Here is a 15500-nt window from a genome sequence, read left to right on the forward strand (position 1 = left end):
TTGAAGGTGTGGCTCGTTCAACTATATACTAGTGTACACTGAACATCATGCATGAAAATGGACTACAAGTTGTTCTTTGTACACTCTGCAAAGCATCTGGGGCTGAATAATAAGGATCCAAACGTCACCACCATTTATTTGATCTCATTTTGCCATCTAGACGTTGAATTTGCCAACACTGCACAGAACATTGTCAAAGAGTACGGCTTCGATAAATATTTTCCAGATGCTATAAAAATAGCTCGAGATCTCAGAAACCTAGGAGGAGAGGAATGCCTTGTCTTCACCACTCATCCCTACCTAGTCTACCTTTACACCAACTGCCTTGTAGCCTCAAAGCTTGGCTTGCACTGCCCCAGTGAGACTCAGCTTCAAGATTTCACTGATGCTGTAAAGAGAGGAGATATCGTCTGGCATGTTTTCCCCTTCAATGCTCAGATGGAGTTCTACGATAAGACCCTGGCGATGGCTGATTTTGGTTTCCAACTGACACATAAATTGGATGCTAAATTTGGACGCAATGCAACTGTTACTATGAGCCATGCAGAGAGATATTCCTGGGACTACCAGATCGATTATCCCCATCATGAAAAGGAACGGAGTCAAAGCTATTACAGTAGGTGTAAATACTGCCTCAATGCCTCCTGCTGTTCCCAGTGTGATCAACTGGAAAGATTCAGTAACAGGAGATCAGATAATTGGGATGTGGCACCCTCACGGCTACGGAGGACAGCACGGCCCTTCCCTCGTGATTGTTCCGGGATTAACGGAAGCACTGGCTTTTGCTATAAGGAGAGACAACATGCAGTGGACCACCCTCTGTCATTGAAGTGTTTAAGAATTATGCAACACTTAGGAAGCTATTCCCAGGTGCAAAGATAGTTGCCGCTGCATGCTTATGATATATTCATTGAGAAACTGTTAACTGTAGTTGACAAGCTACCAACTTATAGTCAAGAAATTGGAGACATTTGGATTCATGGTATTGCCTCTGACCCTTTTAAGACAGCGGCTACACGTGTCTTTATGATAGCTACTTCAAAATGCTCTCTAGACAACCCCGATATTGTAAACTTTGCTGCTCTTTTCTAAGAATGGAGAACATACATGGGGTAAGGACATCAAGAAATACCTCCATGATACTACACACTGGTTGAATAATGAATTTCATTCACAGCCTAATTTTCAAGACATTGTGAACTCCTGGATAGAACAAAGTAATTGGGGGCTTAATTATGCTCTTGATAATTATGCTTGAAGATAGTAATCCTCTTAAAATGGACATTGTGGCTGAGCTCAATCAACTGTTATTCAATGGTCACATTGATACAACTTCTTTCAACCGGTTGATATTTCTACACTAGTGACTTGTGGCACTCTTAAGATTGGATTGTCATCTCAAACTGGCCATCTGTAGTACCTAAACTCCAAAACATTTGCAACAGATGCTAACCCCATCGCTCAGATTATCTATGAAACTTACACTGCAGAGGATTTTAAATACTTTCTTGGATGAGTACGTGTACAATTTTGGGCAAGGCCACATATTTTTGGACACTTACTGGACTTAAAGGTACAGAGAAATTTAACTTGTCTCCTAGTGCTAAATCACTGTGGTTAGAGGAAACTGACAAATCTTGTGAACTTCTGCTGGAATCGAGCTTTGAGAGACCAATCTTGTTTCAGATTATGGTGCTCCTCAAGTGATTTGGACTCGGGTCGAAATTCCTAAGATTAGCAAAAATCCAGAGCTATTCTTCACTCTTTAACTTGTTAACAAGACGATTCCAGAGTCTCTATCCTTGTACTTCAACCCCACTGGCGTGGACCCTAAAAGCATGATGATGAGTAAGCTAGGTCAACATGTTTCAGCACTATAGATGTGGTTAAAAACGGAAGCGATGTGAATGGCATATCATACAGCAATACAAGCATGAAGATTCAAAGTAATTACACTGCTCTCGTATGCATCGGCTATCCCACCCCATTTCCTGGAAACACCCGACGTTAATAAGGGGTTCTCGTTCAATATTGTGAACAATATCTGGGGCACTATAACTACGTTATAATTATGGTATCCATATCTTAACAAAGAAGCTTCAACAAAGTATCAATTCCATATGACTGTATATACAACCATAATTATAGCTAAACTGTCGATTTAGTTGTCCGTACACAGCACAATAATAACATTGTAACTTTATACCCAAACAAGTATACAAAATTGATTTGTTAGAATTAAAGATGTAATTTGAGTTAAACTATACCTGCATTAGTGACATGCCTTATGCACCTTGCAGGCTCTAGGTACAGTTATTCTCTACAGTTCTAGTCATAAGAAAAGTATATACCAAAAATGTTCTGTGCTTGACTAAATTAGTGTACTGTAGCTAGCTAGCTAAGCATAATTTTTATAGTGAGTATATCATTTGTCTCACAGTCAGTACAGTTGCTATATAATGATGAGCTACAGAATTGCTATTTTGACCCTGACAATATTCATAATCACATCTGCTCAAAAGAAAGTACTTTGTGATGCAGGTATTATAATTATCTGAATTCATTCTTGCATGTATATATAACACCTGTGAATTGTCCTAGATGTGACCTCATCAAGTGTTGGTAACATGTTTGTCGTTGGTTTCCCGATAAATTCTGGTCAAGAAAAAAAGAACCAGTTGTTCTTGTTCATTACAAAACCAGATTCAAGTGATGTTAGTTTCACAGTATCTCCAATCAATCTTAGCAGGAACATTTCTAACTCTTCAACTGTGGTAGTCATCCCGCCCAGTTTTGAAGTTTTTTCTATCAATGAAAGGAATAAGGGGATCCTTGTTGAAGCTGACAGAAACATTAATGTGTATGGAATGTCATATAATGCTAGGACTACAGATGCTTATTTAGCATTACCATGTATAAGAATGGCAGTGGATGAATACGAATATTATGGAATCTCGTACGATATACTTGGTAGTAGCTTTCCTAGCGTGATTTTGTTGGTGGCTTGTGAAAATGAAACTGTTGTCAAATTCGATTCCTCAACAATAATACTCAATAGTATGGAAACATATCAGATGAAAAGCAGTGTTAATGATCTCACAGGAACAAGAATAACTAGCTCCAAACCCTTGTCTGTGTTTAGTGGATCTGATTGTGCTAACGTACCACAACATATAGCCACTTGTGACCACCTGGTTGAACAAGTGCCTCCGACTGTGACATGGGGCTCAAAATTCCTCGTGGCATCTCTCGAGGGTAGATCATCTGGTGAACGTATTCGTGTTCTTAGTGCCCGAACAGCAAGTGTAGCTGTGAATTGCAACACTGTGGTATCAGTCAGTGAATTCCAGTTACAGAGTGGAGGGAGCTACCGAGAATTTGAAATTCCTATTAACAGTTCCTGTAGCATTGAATCCACCTCACCAGTACTGGTCGCCCAGTATGCATATGGTAGCGAGAGTGATGGCATAGGAGACCCATTCATGATGATAATCCCTCCAATTGAGCAGTTTACAAACAACTATTCAGTTGCAGTGCTTCCTGATTTTGCATCCAACTATGTCACGATATATGTTGCTTCTGAGTTTTTTCAAGCTGCACAAATATTGTTAGACATGTCTTCCATTGTTACTGAATGGCAGAACGTTACATGTTCAAGTGGAGAGGTTTGTGGCCACATAAGTAAAACGAGTGTGTCTTCTGGAGCACGTTCTGTCTGTCATCAAAACAGATCAGCTGTTCTAGGTGTTTCAGTGTATGGATTCGACTCAGACAATTCTTATGGTTTCCCTGGAGGCATGAGATTATCTCCCATACAATGCAACTGTGGTCAAAATTCTACTTGTATGCAACAATTCAACTGTAGCTGCTTGAATGGATTTGGTGCTTTATTATCTGGAACCGGTGAAGTCGTCTGTAACGGTAAGTCAAATTAAGTAGAAGGTCATTATGCTAATTATTGTACCATAGCTATAACCTGTCCCCCCTCAACTGCTCCTAATAATGGATCTGTGGCATACAATTCTATGGCTGATGAAAACGGCACCTATGCCTTTGACACAGTAGCTATTTACAGCTGTGACACTGGGTTTTCTCTGGTCGGTGACAACTCAACAACTTGCACTGGATTTGATACTGATAGTGGCACAAGTGGTGCTTTTGAAGGAGAACCACCAACTTGTGAAGGTGAGTTGCTTTTATATTTTAATAATACGTTTTACTCCATCACACTTTATACAGTGATTACCTGCCCTCCGCTGAATGATCCTACCAATGGAACTGTGACTTACAATGTTGAGAGTGATCATTTGGAATTTGGAAAGCAAGCTATCTACAATTGTAGCACTGGGTTTGCTCTGGTTGGTAACACAACTAGGACATGTACTGGAGATGGTAGTAGCATTACTGGTTTTTTTGAGGGAGAAATTCCAACATGTGAAAGTGAGTGCATGAGATCTAAGCTCTTATTAAGATCGTTATAATTTATACAGTGATTACCTGCCCTCCGCTGAATGATCCTACCAATGGAACTGTGACTTACAATGTTGAGAGTGATCATTTGGAATTTGGAAAGCAAGCTATCTACAATTGTAGCACTGGGTTTGCTCTGGTTGGTAACACAACTAGGACATGTACTGGAGATGGTAGTAGCATTACTGGTTTTTTTGAGGGAGAAATTCCAATATGTAAAGGTAAGTGCATGAGATCTAAGCTCTTATTAAGATCGTTATAATTTCTACAGTGATTACCTGCCCTCCGCTGAATGATCCTACCAATGGAACTGTGACTTACAATGTGAAGAGTAGTAATTTGGAATTTGGAAAGCAAGCTATCTACAATTGTAACACTGGGTTTGCTCTGGTTGGTAACACAACCAGGACGTGTACTGGAGATGGTAGTAGCACTACTGGTGCTTTTGATGGAGGAACATCAACTTGTGAAGGTGAGTCTCCAATTTGCATCCTATTCCCAGGAAAAGACTGTGGGCTATAAGTGTCTTGTGACTCAAAGTACACTCCATTCTTTTGACCATTCCTTGCAGCCATAATCTGCCCTGCTCTAAGTGAACCAATGAATGGTCAAGTGAATTATAGTAATGCAAGTTCTTCTGTAATAATAGTTAACAACCAATTTCGAATTAAATTTGGTACGACGGCCACCTACACTTGTGTCAAAGGGTTTTCTCTTGTTGGTGTCAACACAAAAAATTGCACTGGTGATGGCAGTAGCACCATTGGTGCCTTTAGTGGAATTGATAATCCAACTTGTGAATGTGAGTGAGACCAACGTACGTATGTTTTGTTTCAATACACTAAACCATCACTATTATGCAGCCATAACCTGTTCTCCGTTGATGAGCCCAACCAATGGCACTGTGTCTTATGGCGGAGTCGCTACTGATGTAAATGGCAACTTGTTGTTCAATGTAATGGCTGCCTACAGTTGTGACACTGGGTTTGCTCTGGTTGATAACAGCTCAAGGACTTGCACCGGAGATGGGATGAGTGTAAATGGTAGCTTTAATGGAACAGCTCCAACTTGTGACCGTGAGTGCTCTTCACACACTTAACTTGCATCTGTAAACCCTCTCTCCTCTCCAACTGTCTACAGCTATAACCTGCCCTGCTGTGGCAGCGCCGAGTAGTGGTAGTGTTGACTTTGGTGGAGCCTCATCTGATGGAAACAGCAACTATGCCTTTGATGTGGTAACTAATTACAATTGTGATAATGGATTTTCTCTGGTTGGTAATAGCTCGAGGACGTGTACTGGAGATGGCAGTAGCAATACTGGTGCTTTTGATGGAGCAGCTCCAACTTGTGAACGTAAGTGCATAATTATGCTTCTGTTATTGGACATTTTAACTCCCCTCCCATTCCACTCCACCCACCAGCTATAACTTGCCCTGGTGTTCCCACACCAAACAACGGCAATATTGACTTTGGTGGAGCCTCACTTGATGAAAATGGCACATATATTTTTGCTGTGGTGGCTACCTACATATGTGACACTGGGTTTTATCTGGTTGGTAACGACTCAAGGATTTGTACCGGAGATGGGATGAGTGTCAATGGTAGCTTTAATGGAACAGCTCCAACTTGTGACCGTGAGTGCTCTTCACACACAATGTTTAATTTGTAACTGTCAACCCTTTCCCCTCTCCAGCCATTACCTGCTCAACTGTAGCCATTCCGAACAACGGCAGTCTGGACTTTGGTGGAGCCTCACCTGATGTAAGGAACAACTATGCATAAAATGTAGTGGCTACCTACAACTGTGACACTGGGTTTTATCTGGTTGGTAACGACTCAAGGACTTGCACCGGAGATGGGATGAGTGTAAATGGTAGCTTTAATGGAACAGCTCCAACTTGTGACCGTGAGTGCTATTCACACACAACGTTTAATTTGTAACTGCCAACCCTTTCCCCTCTCCAGCCATTACATGCTCAACTGTAGCCATTCCGAACAATGGCAGTCTGGACTTTGGTGGAGCCTCACCTGATGTAAGGAACAACTATGCATTAAATGTAGTGGCTACCTACAACTGTGACAATGGATTTTCTCTGGTTGGGGACCGAACAAGGATGTGCACTGGAGAAGGCAGTAGCAGCTCCATTGGTACATTTGATGGGGTGGATCCAACTTGTGAACGTAAATGCATCATTATTTTGATAGTAATTGTGTTAAATTCAAAGGATATTTCCTCTTTTAACTCCCCCTCCAGCTATAACTTGCCCCAGTATTCCCTCAACAAACAACGGCAGTATTGATTTTGGTAGAGCCTCGCCTAATGAAAACAGCACCTATGCGTTTAATGTGGTGGCTACCTACAACTGTGACACTGGGTTTTCTCTGGTTGGGGACAACACAAGAAATTGCACTGGAGATGGCAACAGCATTATTGGTGCCTTTGATGGGTCAGCTCCGAATTGTCAGCGTGAGTTATAGGGCTATTATATTATATCGCTAAACCACTTTTATTCTCTTTTTAACAGTGATTACCTGTTTTCCGTTGACTGATCCTTTCAATGGTTTTGTAACATACAGTTCTACTGTAAATAGCAATTACGTCTTTGATGTGGTGGCTACCTACAGTTGTGACACTGGCTTTTTTCTGGTTGGTAACGACTCAAGGACTTGCACTGGAGATGGCAGCAGCATTACTGGTGCCTTTGATGGCCTAGTTCCAAGCTGCGAAGGTAGACTGTAATTAAAAAAATATTGTGTTTTAAGATTTGGATTATCATTTACGCTACAGCTATAACATGCCCATCACTTTCCAATCCAACCAACGGCTCTGTTTCTTATTCGAATGTGCCTGATCAAAACAACAGATACTCTTTCAATGTAACAGCTACCTACAGCTGCAACTCTGGGTTTACTCTGGTTGGTAACAAGATAAGGAATTGCTTTGGAGATGGCAGTAGTACTACTGGTTTATTTGATGGGTTGGCTCCAGCATGCAAAGGTATACTATATATAATTATACATGCACTTCTAATGAAACCACTTACTTGTATTTACAGCAACAACTTGTTCTCCTCTTGCCGACCTACTTAACGGGACTATATCTTATTCTGCTGCCGCTGATGGTTTGGGAAATTATGTATTCAATGTGACGGCTAACCACAGTTGTGACACTGGGTTTGATCTGGTTGGTAACAACCCAAGGACTTGCAGTGGAGATGGCAGTATTATTACGGGTACTTTTGACGGAGAAGCTCCATCTTGTGAACGTGAGAATAATTAATGCATGATGGCATTATCTACAAAAACCAATCTCTCACTGACAAGATTATAGTCGATACGCCCTCGATAATAGTTAAATTACGAGCATGCATGAGATATGTTTTTGGTGTTAATATTATAGTGTCCCAATGGACCCCTTAATTGAGGGTAATCCGTATAGCCCTGAGTCAGAAGGAAAACTATAACATTAGTGCTGGCACATGATCTCTAACCAATAAAGTTAGTCACATGACCATGCTTTAAGTGTGTCTTACGTTAATATTTCCTGCAATACAAACAAACTGAGACATTGATAAAATGGATTCAAACGTAGCCAGGTACAAGCTGCATAAATGGCAGGCTGTGCAAGGCTAGAGGTCACATGACTAGCACTGATCCTTTATAGAATACACCTAGCCAAGATCATGTGTTTTAATGCTGGTGTAGCTATATACTTGAATAGATTATGTGGTGCACAGGCAAACACAGATTACAATACCTAATCTTATAGTGTGTTCTAATAATTATTATGCCTAGAGCTTTGGCTAAATTTATAGAGGTAGCTAGCTAGCAAAATGTGTTATAGTTTCAAAACAACTGATATATATGTTACTGTACCTATTTTCATCACAGCTGCAGTTGCCTCATCTTCATCACTTATCCGAGATGTTGTCGTACCTGTTGTGAGTGTGATGGCTGTACTAGCTCTAGTTGTACTGGGTGGAGCTGTTTATGGATACATTAAAGTGATAAGCCATCTGTTCAAGTTACAAAAGGCTGAAACTGGGACTGCTAAACTGTTGTAATCAAAACTTTATGTGCATCTGATTACAATCAACTGCAAGCTAGCCATTTTGATATAAGTCACCAGTTTCAGTGATGCTAATAATTATATGTTTTATCAGTAATTGCTTAAGATAAAAGCTTCTTCTATACGTAAGTAGCTAGTTGACAACATAATTGTAATATAGAGTCTACTATAGTCGACATAATAACACTTCATTGATGTTATATTTTAATTATAAGTTGTATGGTACAGTAGAGTTAGCATTGATCAAGTTCTTTTGTTTGTATTTAGTAGGGGGGCACAGCTGATAAATGGTATTCATTCAGAGGGGGGGTGTTCTCCCCCGCCAGAGACGAACTTTTTTTATATTCTCAGAGATTATTTTTAGTGAAAGATACATATTAAACTGCATGTCTGCATCACTGGGCCAAAAATTGAATTTCCTATACTTCTTGAAATACAGGATCTGTGTATGGCATATAGGTTGTCGTTTCCTGCTGATTTCCTCTCAAGTAAAGTTGACATTTCGTCATGAATTTCATAGTAATGGAAATGCTATGTATAATGCTGCTTTTTGGTAGTGGACATGTCATATGGCCTACACATACCCTGTACTACACTGAAGATGGCATGTCGGTCTATATTTCATCTACTTGACATGTCATATGGCCTACACATACCCTGTACTACACTGCAGATGGCATGTCGGTCTATATTTCATCTACTTGACATGTCATATGGCCTACACATACCCTGTACTACACTGCAGATGGCATGTCCGTCTATATTTCATCTACTTGACATGTCATATGGCCTATACATGTACTGTACTGCAGTACAGATAGTCTGTTGTCCTATATTTACTTCACTTTACATGTCACATAGCCTATACATACACTGTACTGTAGTGCAGGTGGCCTGTTGTTCAACATTTTATCTACATGTACTTGACATGCTATATACATGTACAGCACTGCACGCAGACCATCTATACTTGATGTGTCGTGATTTTATGTGCCTGACTCAGCGCTGTCAGAAAGCAAACGTAAATTTAAATTGTTAAAGAACATAATAGTGTATAATAACAATGTAAAGTGTCCACAATAATTATTTTTGATACACATATTCCAGGCATGCAGACTTTTGACGTCCCGACCGGTGTGACAATTCGTTCCATTATACAAACTGTAGAAAAGAAACACTATAAGCACTGTTCATTTACAAAGCCAGTCATAATATTACTAGGACACTGCTAAAGTCGACTAGCCATGCAGCTAGAGCTGATATATATATAGTATATACTCACAATGCTCTGTACACACACACACCCACTGCCAAAGTCGACCAGCTAGAGCTGATTTAACTGACACGGGGACACATAATGCTCACTATAACTATAGTACACACACCCACTGCCGAAGTCGACCAGCCAGAGCTGATTTAACTGACACGGGGACACATAATGCTCACTATAACTATAGTACACACACCCACTGCCGAAGTCGACCAGCCAGAGCTGATTTAACTGACACGGGGACACATAATGCTCACTATAACTATAGTACACACCCACTGCCGAAGTCGACCAGCCAGAGCTGATTTAATTGACACGGGGACACAATGCTCACTATAACTATAGTACACACACCCACTGCCAAAGTCGACCAGCCAGAGCTGATTTAACTGACACCAGGGACACATAATTATTAATTGTACAAAGCTAATTTACTGTACAACACAGTACAATGACAGTATTACACCTAAATCTAACATGTACAACATCTTATCTTATATAGTCCATCCAATAATGCATCTCCAGAGCTAGCTTAGACTCGCAAGCCGTCACTGTTGCAGGCGAACAGTGACGGCTTGCGAGTCTAAGCTTATGGAGCGCCATTCAGGTCAAAAATGCATGACAGAATCATCGATCCAATCGGTTTGTCGATCACATCAATCGGTTTGTCGATCATTGCCAATCGGTTTGTCGATCATTTCCAATCGGTTTGTCGATCACCACCGAGGAGGTCGGACATCACTTGAACTTTCACTAATTATGACCTTTTAATGACATTCCAGGCCAAATTGCTTTTCGTTTTTTGTTGACTCAGCAGTAGCGTCTATGTACTTCTGCTAGTCTCTATTTTAGCCGCCCTCTAAAAGTTGGGCGGCCTTTTTTTTTTTTTTTTCTTTAAAATTTTTGATGCAAAAAAGCATACAGGGTTTACAACAAATAGTGCTAGGCTAATAACGTTGTCTACCTGGGAACGAACAGACGAACAAGGCAGTAAAAAACAAAAAAAAACAAAAATGAAATGTTAATTATAGGTTTGTTCAGAGCATGCAGTAACTACGGAGTGCAGGTATACAAACGGTGCAGGTGGTTTTTAAAAATGAGCGGGGTCTGTGCCGAGACAATTTCATCAGGCAAGGCATTCCAATGTTTGATGACATCTATGAAATATGAAAATTTATGTGCATCTGTTGGTACAAACAGGGTGAAGAGTTGGACTGAGTTTAAACTTCTTGGAGATGGTTGTGGGTGGGGAGTGAAGGCTGTTGGAGGGATGCATGATTCTTTTCTTAGGATTTTAAAGCAAAGCTTCAACTTTTGCATGCGTCTTCGGATAGACAGTGGCTTTAGGTCCATGCAGGGAGGAGCACAGAAACGGGTAGCTTGATGACCAGTCTTGGGTTATAACTCTTCCCGCAAATTTCTGAACGTTTTCCAGTAATTTTGTGGATTTGAGTTGGTGGGGGTCCCAAACTGCCCCACAGTAGTCTAGCTTCGGGAGTACAGTGGTTTGATATATCTTGTGGCGAAGGTGTTTTGGGGTGTCACGAAAGTTCCTATGTATTCTACCTAGCAGTTGTTTGGAAGACTTGGAGATGTTCTCAATGTGGGTAGACCACGATAAATTTGGTGTTAAGGTGACTCCAAGGTATTTAACTTCACTTGATGGGTTGATAGTCTGACCATTTAAGGAGATGGTGAGCCTTGGGCCGTTTTTGGATCGAGAGATTGGGAGGTACTGAGTTTTCTGATGGTTAGGGGTGAGACCGTGTCTTTGTATCCAGTTTGTAACCTGGTGAAGGTCTCCCTGAAAATCCTCCAGCTTGGCGTTTGTGTTGATCGGTTTAAAGAGTAAGATGTCGTCGGCATAAAGCATGAGGTGGCAGTCTCTCGAAAGCGATAGTTTTGAAATGGAGTTCATGAAGAGGTTGAACATGAGGGGTCCCAGAATGGACCCTTGAGGGACGCCTGAGGTCACAGGCACAGTGGATGATGATTTACCGTCAAGGACTACTTGTTGGGATCTCGAGGTGAGATAGTCCCTGAACCAATTCAGTAGTGGTCCCTGGATTCCAAACGAGTGGAGTGCTTTGATGAGTTGGTTGTGCGGTACCGAGTCGAAAGCTTTCCTGACATCAAGAAATACCGCAGCAATTTGGGAGTGTTTTGCAAGCATGGAGTGCCAGGTGTTAGTGACTTTTAGGAGAGCTTCTTGAGTGGATGACCTGGGACGGAATCCAAACTGGATGTTTGAGAGCAAGCTGTGCTTGGTTATGAACTTGGAGACATGGACATGAATTAGTCTTTCTAAGATTTTCGAGGGAAGGGACAGGAGAGATATAGGTCTGTAGTTTGAGCATTTGTCCATGTCTTTAGATTTGGGGATGGGGTTGATGTTCGATACTTTCCAGGCATGAGGGACTTTTTGATGAGTGAGCGACAACTGGAAGATTTTGGTGAGGTCACGAGAAATGGATGATGCAGTGCCTCTAAGCATGTGACCAGAGTTTCCATCTGGGCTAGTTGCAGTGTTGGTTTTTTGCTGAGACAGGAGTTTGTGCACTTCAGTTTCTTCAGGAGTAATGACAGTTAGTGTAGGATGACCAGGTGATGTTTTGATGGGGGATTTGGTTGAGGTGGCAGTTGTGAAACAGGAAGCGAAAAAGCGGTTTAGAAGATTTGCTTTGCCTAGAGAGGTGGATTCCGAATCAGTGCCAAAAGTGAGATCAACTGGGATTCGACTTCTTTTTGGAGAGAGTTTGTGAAACGACTTCCAGAAGTCCTGGGGGGATTTTAGTTTGGATGTGAGAGAGTCTAGGAAGCGGGAGTGAGCAGCTTTGAGTACTGCAGTGGTGTGGTTTCGGATGATTTTGTACTTGGACCAAGCTTTGTCGGTTGCAAGGTGACTGGCTTTCTTGAAGGTTTGGTGTTTCTTACGAATGAGCTTTAGCACTTCAGATGTGAGGTAGGGGAGGTTGTTTGTACGCTTCACAAGTCTTGAGGGGATGGAGTCAGACATAACAGACATAAAATGTGTATGCCAGTCTTTCCAGGCCGAGTCGATTGGTGAAGATTTGTCTAGAGAAAAGTTGGTTAGACTGTCATTCGCTGATTTGAAGTCAGCTCTTTGGTAAAGCCACATTTTTCTTTTAGGGGTTTTAGCAGGGGGGGACTACATTAGTGAGAGTTAGAAGGATGCATGAGTGGTCAGATATGAGGAGAGGGGTGACAGAATTGAGTAGGAGTGTGATAGACAGTTTGAGAGGTAAATATGATCAATTGTGGATGAGGTTGATTTTGAAGACCTGGTAGGATGGGAAACCACTTGGGACATATCGTGTCCTAATCGCGAGTCTATGTTATAGAGGGCGACTGATTCATGAGACAATATTTAGGCACGGTTTCTGTCGCTGATTCTGTTGACAACTATAGTTGTGTTTGGTGTCTGTGATGATTACTGGACCTAACCCTATCAGCACATAATACCTATACTAGCTAGATCCGCCTAGATCCAGTCAGTTCTGCTGCTGATCAGCAAAAACGAAAAGCAATTTGGCCTGGAATGTCATTAAAAGGTCATATTTCCCACCTACTACACTTTTGCCATGTAGTCTAGTGGGGTTTAACTGTCATAAATTGGCACCTCAGGGCTACAAGGGAAAATATGGCTCATAAATTGGCACCTCAAGCATATGCAACTAAAATTAAAATAATGGTGTTTTCGATGAATGAAGATGAATGAAATGTCTTGCAAGAGAAACAAAATATCATAAATAAAACACATAGAGTCGGGTGTAGTCTGTAAGACTAGTTCATCAAAAATTCTGCTGTGTGCTTGCAGAAGGAGCTGCTTTAGAGAGACTCTGGGAGACTAGCTGGCTCAGGCAGACTTGCTCACTAGCACTAGTACTGCACGCACTGCACTAGGCCTGTTCAGCTTCTGTATTCAAAGAAAAAGAAGCCAGTTTAATAATAATATAGGAGTGGCTAATTTAAGCTTACCTTTGCTTGCTTACTAGCCTGGCATAGCCAAAGAGAGCTAGCTGTGTTGTTTTTTCTGGCTGGTTCAGTGCTGCAGCACTAGATGGAGGGAGGGGCTGACTAATTGCACAGAGCTGTACCGGTCGCTTGGAGGGAGGGGCTGGCTGCTCATAATATTATTCTGTCGCAAGGCTTTGAGTGTGGACAGGAGCCCTGGTGTGGACGAGCTCTCTTTTTCCTAGTTGTCTTCTTGTTTGAATAGTGTTGCTATGTGGTATCCATGCAAGCTTATATAGCTGGATGCATAGCAACTAGCCTCGATTCCAGGCCGATTAAAATACGGCCTGGTACCTATTGCAGGGGTGATAGTGCGCATGCGTTAGTTTATTCTCCAGAATCTGGGGAATCCCCTTTTTCTTTCTCTCATCTCTTTTCTATCTTTGTACATCAGCTTAGCTCTCTATTGCGTTGTTCCAGAAGGCTTTCACACTAGTCTGAAGCCAGAAGAGGCTCTCATCTACCTCTATGACGGTTGTATGGTCAGGATGTCTTACCTTGGATCTGTACAGGCTATGGGAAGTGCATGGTGCCTCAAACTGCTACTTGCGAAGACAACCCGGCTATAGGACCATCCTAGACGTAGATGAGAGCCTCTTCTGTCTTAAAACTAGTGTTCAAGCCTTCTAGACCAACGCAATAGACGGCATAAGCCACAGCTTTACAGAACTCAGTCATAGAGATAAAGTATTACGGAACATATTTTTAGTAAACGGACTAATTTCCTGTGTAATTTACTAAGGTTTTACGTTCGTAGTACGATTACCCATATTCTGGGTAATTTGAAGCGCATGCGCACTATCACCCCTGCAATAGGTACCAGGCCGTATTTTAATCGGCCTTGAATCGAGGCTACATAGCAACCAGTCAGCCAATCAGATGAGACATATATCAGTTAATGCACAGTGCCTCGGGGTTTATGTGACAGTAAACCACACCTCCCCCTCGGGCTTACGCCCTCGTAGTCGGGAGGTTTACTGTCATAAACCCCTCTACACTGTACATTAACTAATACATAATTAGTGAAAGTTCAAGTGATGTCCGACCTCCTCTGGATCACCACACCAATCGGTTTGACCCTTGACCTTTCAACTTTAAAGTTTCGCTAGAAACTTGTATTGTATGTGCGCATGTCAATTGATATATAATGCTGGAATACAGAAAACAGTGTGAGACAATACTGGATGAATAAGTGACGCAAATTACATGATAACACGCATGAAAACATGGTCCGAAGAGGTTAAATACAGAAAACATGTTCTGGCATAATAAATGAAAGTGTGTTTACAGAGTTATGAGTTATGAGCAACACTTAGCGCTTCCCAAAACCTCCATGGTTCTTGAGGCCATACAGCATTTTTCTTTGAAAAGAGCTGTCTGGTTGTGGTACTGTGTTGGTAGTGTAAGGTGGAGTGCACAGGTTGATGATGTGGGGAACATTCCTTTTGGGCAGAATGCGAGTACAGGCGACAAGTCTAACCCCAATGGAGGCACTGACTCTGCCCCAGTGAAGAAAGCCAGCTCAAAGTGACGACATCACTTCCTGCATAAACACAAATACCAAGGATAAAAGAAGAGAGGGCATGCAACTTGGGAAACATCAGAATTCATAATACGACTGGCCCTCTTGGAGCTTCACTTCTGTCTTGATCTTTA

General features: G+C 41.6%; 2 protein-coding genes, 1 long non-coding RNA gene and 1 pseudogene across 3 annotated transcripts; 3 read left to right on the top strand and 1 right to left on the bottom strand.

The window, feature by feature from the left end:
- The first annotated feature begins 38 nt into the window (after window positions 1-38).
- Window positions 39-2069, top strand: LOC135333618 (uncharacterized; annotated as a pseudogene).
- A 239-nt stretch (window positions 2070-2308) lies between these two features.
- LOC135342202 (complement receptor type 2-like) lies at window positions 2309-6576 on the top strand. Its single transcript, XM_064538894.1, has 12 exons — window positions 2309-2541; window positions 2602-3921; window positions 3970-4185; window positions 4240-4440; window positions 4491-4691; window positions 4742-4942; window positions 5042-5272; window positions 5334-5546; window positions 5611-5823; window positions 5892-6104; window positions 6164-6376; window positions 6436-6576. The coding sequence occupies exons 1-11, from the start codon at window positions 2460-2462 to the stop codon at window positions 6250-6252; spliced, it is 3180 nt and encodes a 1059-aa protein (XP_064394964.1). The 5' UTR covers window positions 2309-2459; the 3' UTR covers window positions 6253-6376; window positions 6436-6576.
- Window positions 6331-8534, top strand: LOC135333694 (E-selectin-like). The gene is made up of 7 exons (XM_064528747.1): window positions 6331-6376; window positions 6436-6651; window positions 6725-6937; window positions 6996-7199; window positions 7259-7468; window positions 7527-7736; window positions 8362-8534. The coding sequence occupies exons 1-7, from the start codon at window positions 6331-6333 to the stop codon at window positions 8532-8534; spliced, it is 1272 nt and encodes a 423-aa protein (XP_064384817.1).
- Window positions 8535-13457: 4923 nt separating this feature from the next.
- On the bottom strand, window positions 13458-14705 carry LOC135342217 (uncharacterized). The gene is made up of 2 exons (XR_010396791.1): window positions 13809-14705; window positions 13458-13746 (listed from the first exon to the last, which is right to left on the bottom strand). It is a non-coding gene; the product is annotated as an uncharacterized LOC135342217 (long non-coding RNA).
- Window positions 14706-15500: the final 795 nt, after the last annotated feature.

The sequence above is a fragment of the Halichondria panicea genome, chromosome 1 (assembly GCF_963675165.1).
Source record: "Halichondria panicea chromosome 1, odHalPani1.1, whole genome shotgun sequence".
In the NCBI taxonomy this organism is placed as follows: domain Eukaryota; kingdom Metazoa; phylum Porifera; class Demospongiae; order Suberitida; family Halichondriidae; genus Halichondria; species Halichondria panicea.

Coding starts and splice junctions, on each gene's coding strand:
- LOC135342202 (XM_064538894.1), top strand. CDS start 2,460: ATGATGAGCTACAGAATTGCTATTTTGACCCTGACAATATTCATAATC. Junction 4,441..4,490: donor AGAAATTCCAACATGTGAAA/GTGAGTGCATGA, acceptor TAATTTATACAG/TGATTACCTGCCCTCCGCTG. Junction 5,273..5,333: donor TGATAATCCAACTTGTGAAT/GTGAGTGAGACC, acceptor ACTATTATGCAG/CCATAACCTGTTCTCCGTTG.
- LOC135333694 (XM_064528747.1), top strand. CDS start 6,331: ATGAGTGTAAATGGTAGCTTTAATGGAACAGCTCCAACTTGTGACC. Junction 6,377..6,435: donor AACAGCTCCAACTTGTGACC/GTGAGTGCTATT, acceptor TCCCCTCTCCAG/CCATTACATGCTCAACTGTA. Junction 7,200..7,258: donor CCTAGTTCCAAGCTGCGAAG/GTAGACTGTAAT, acceptor TTTACGCTACAG/CTATAACATGCCCATCACTT.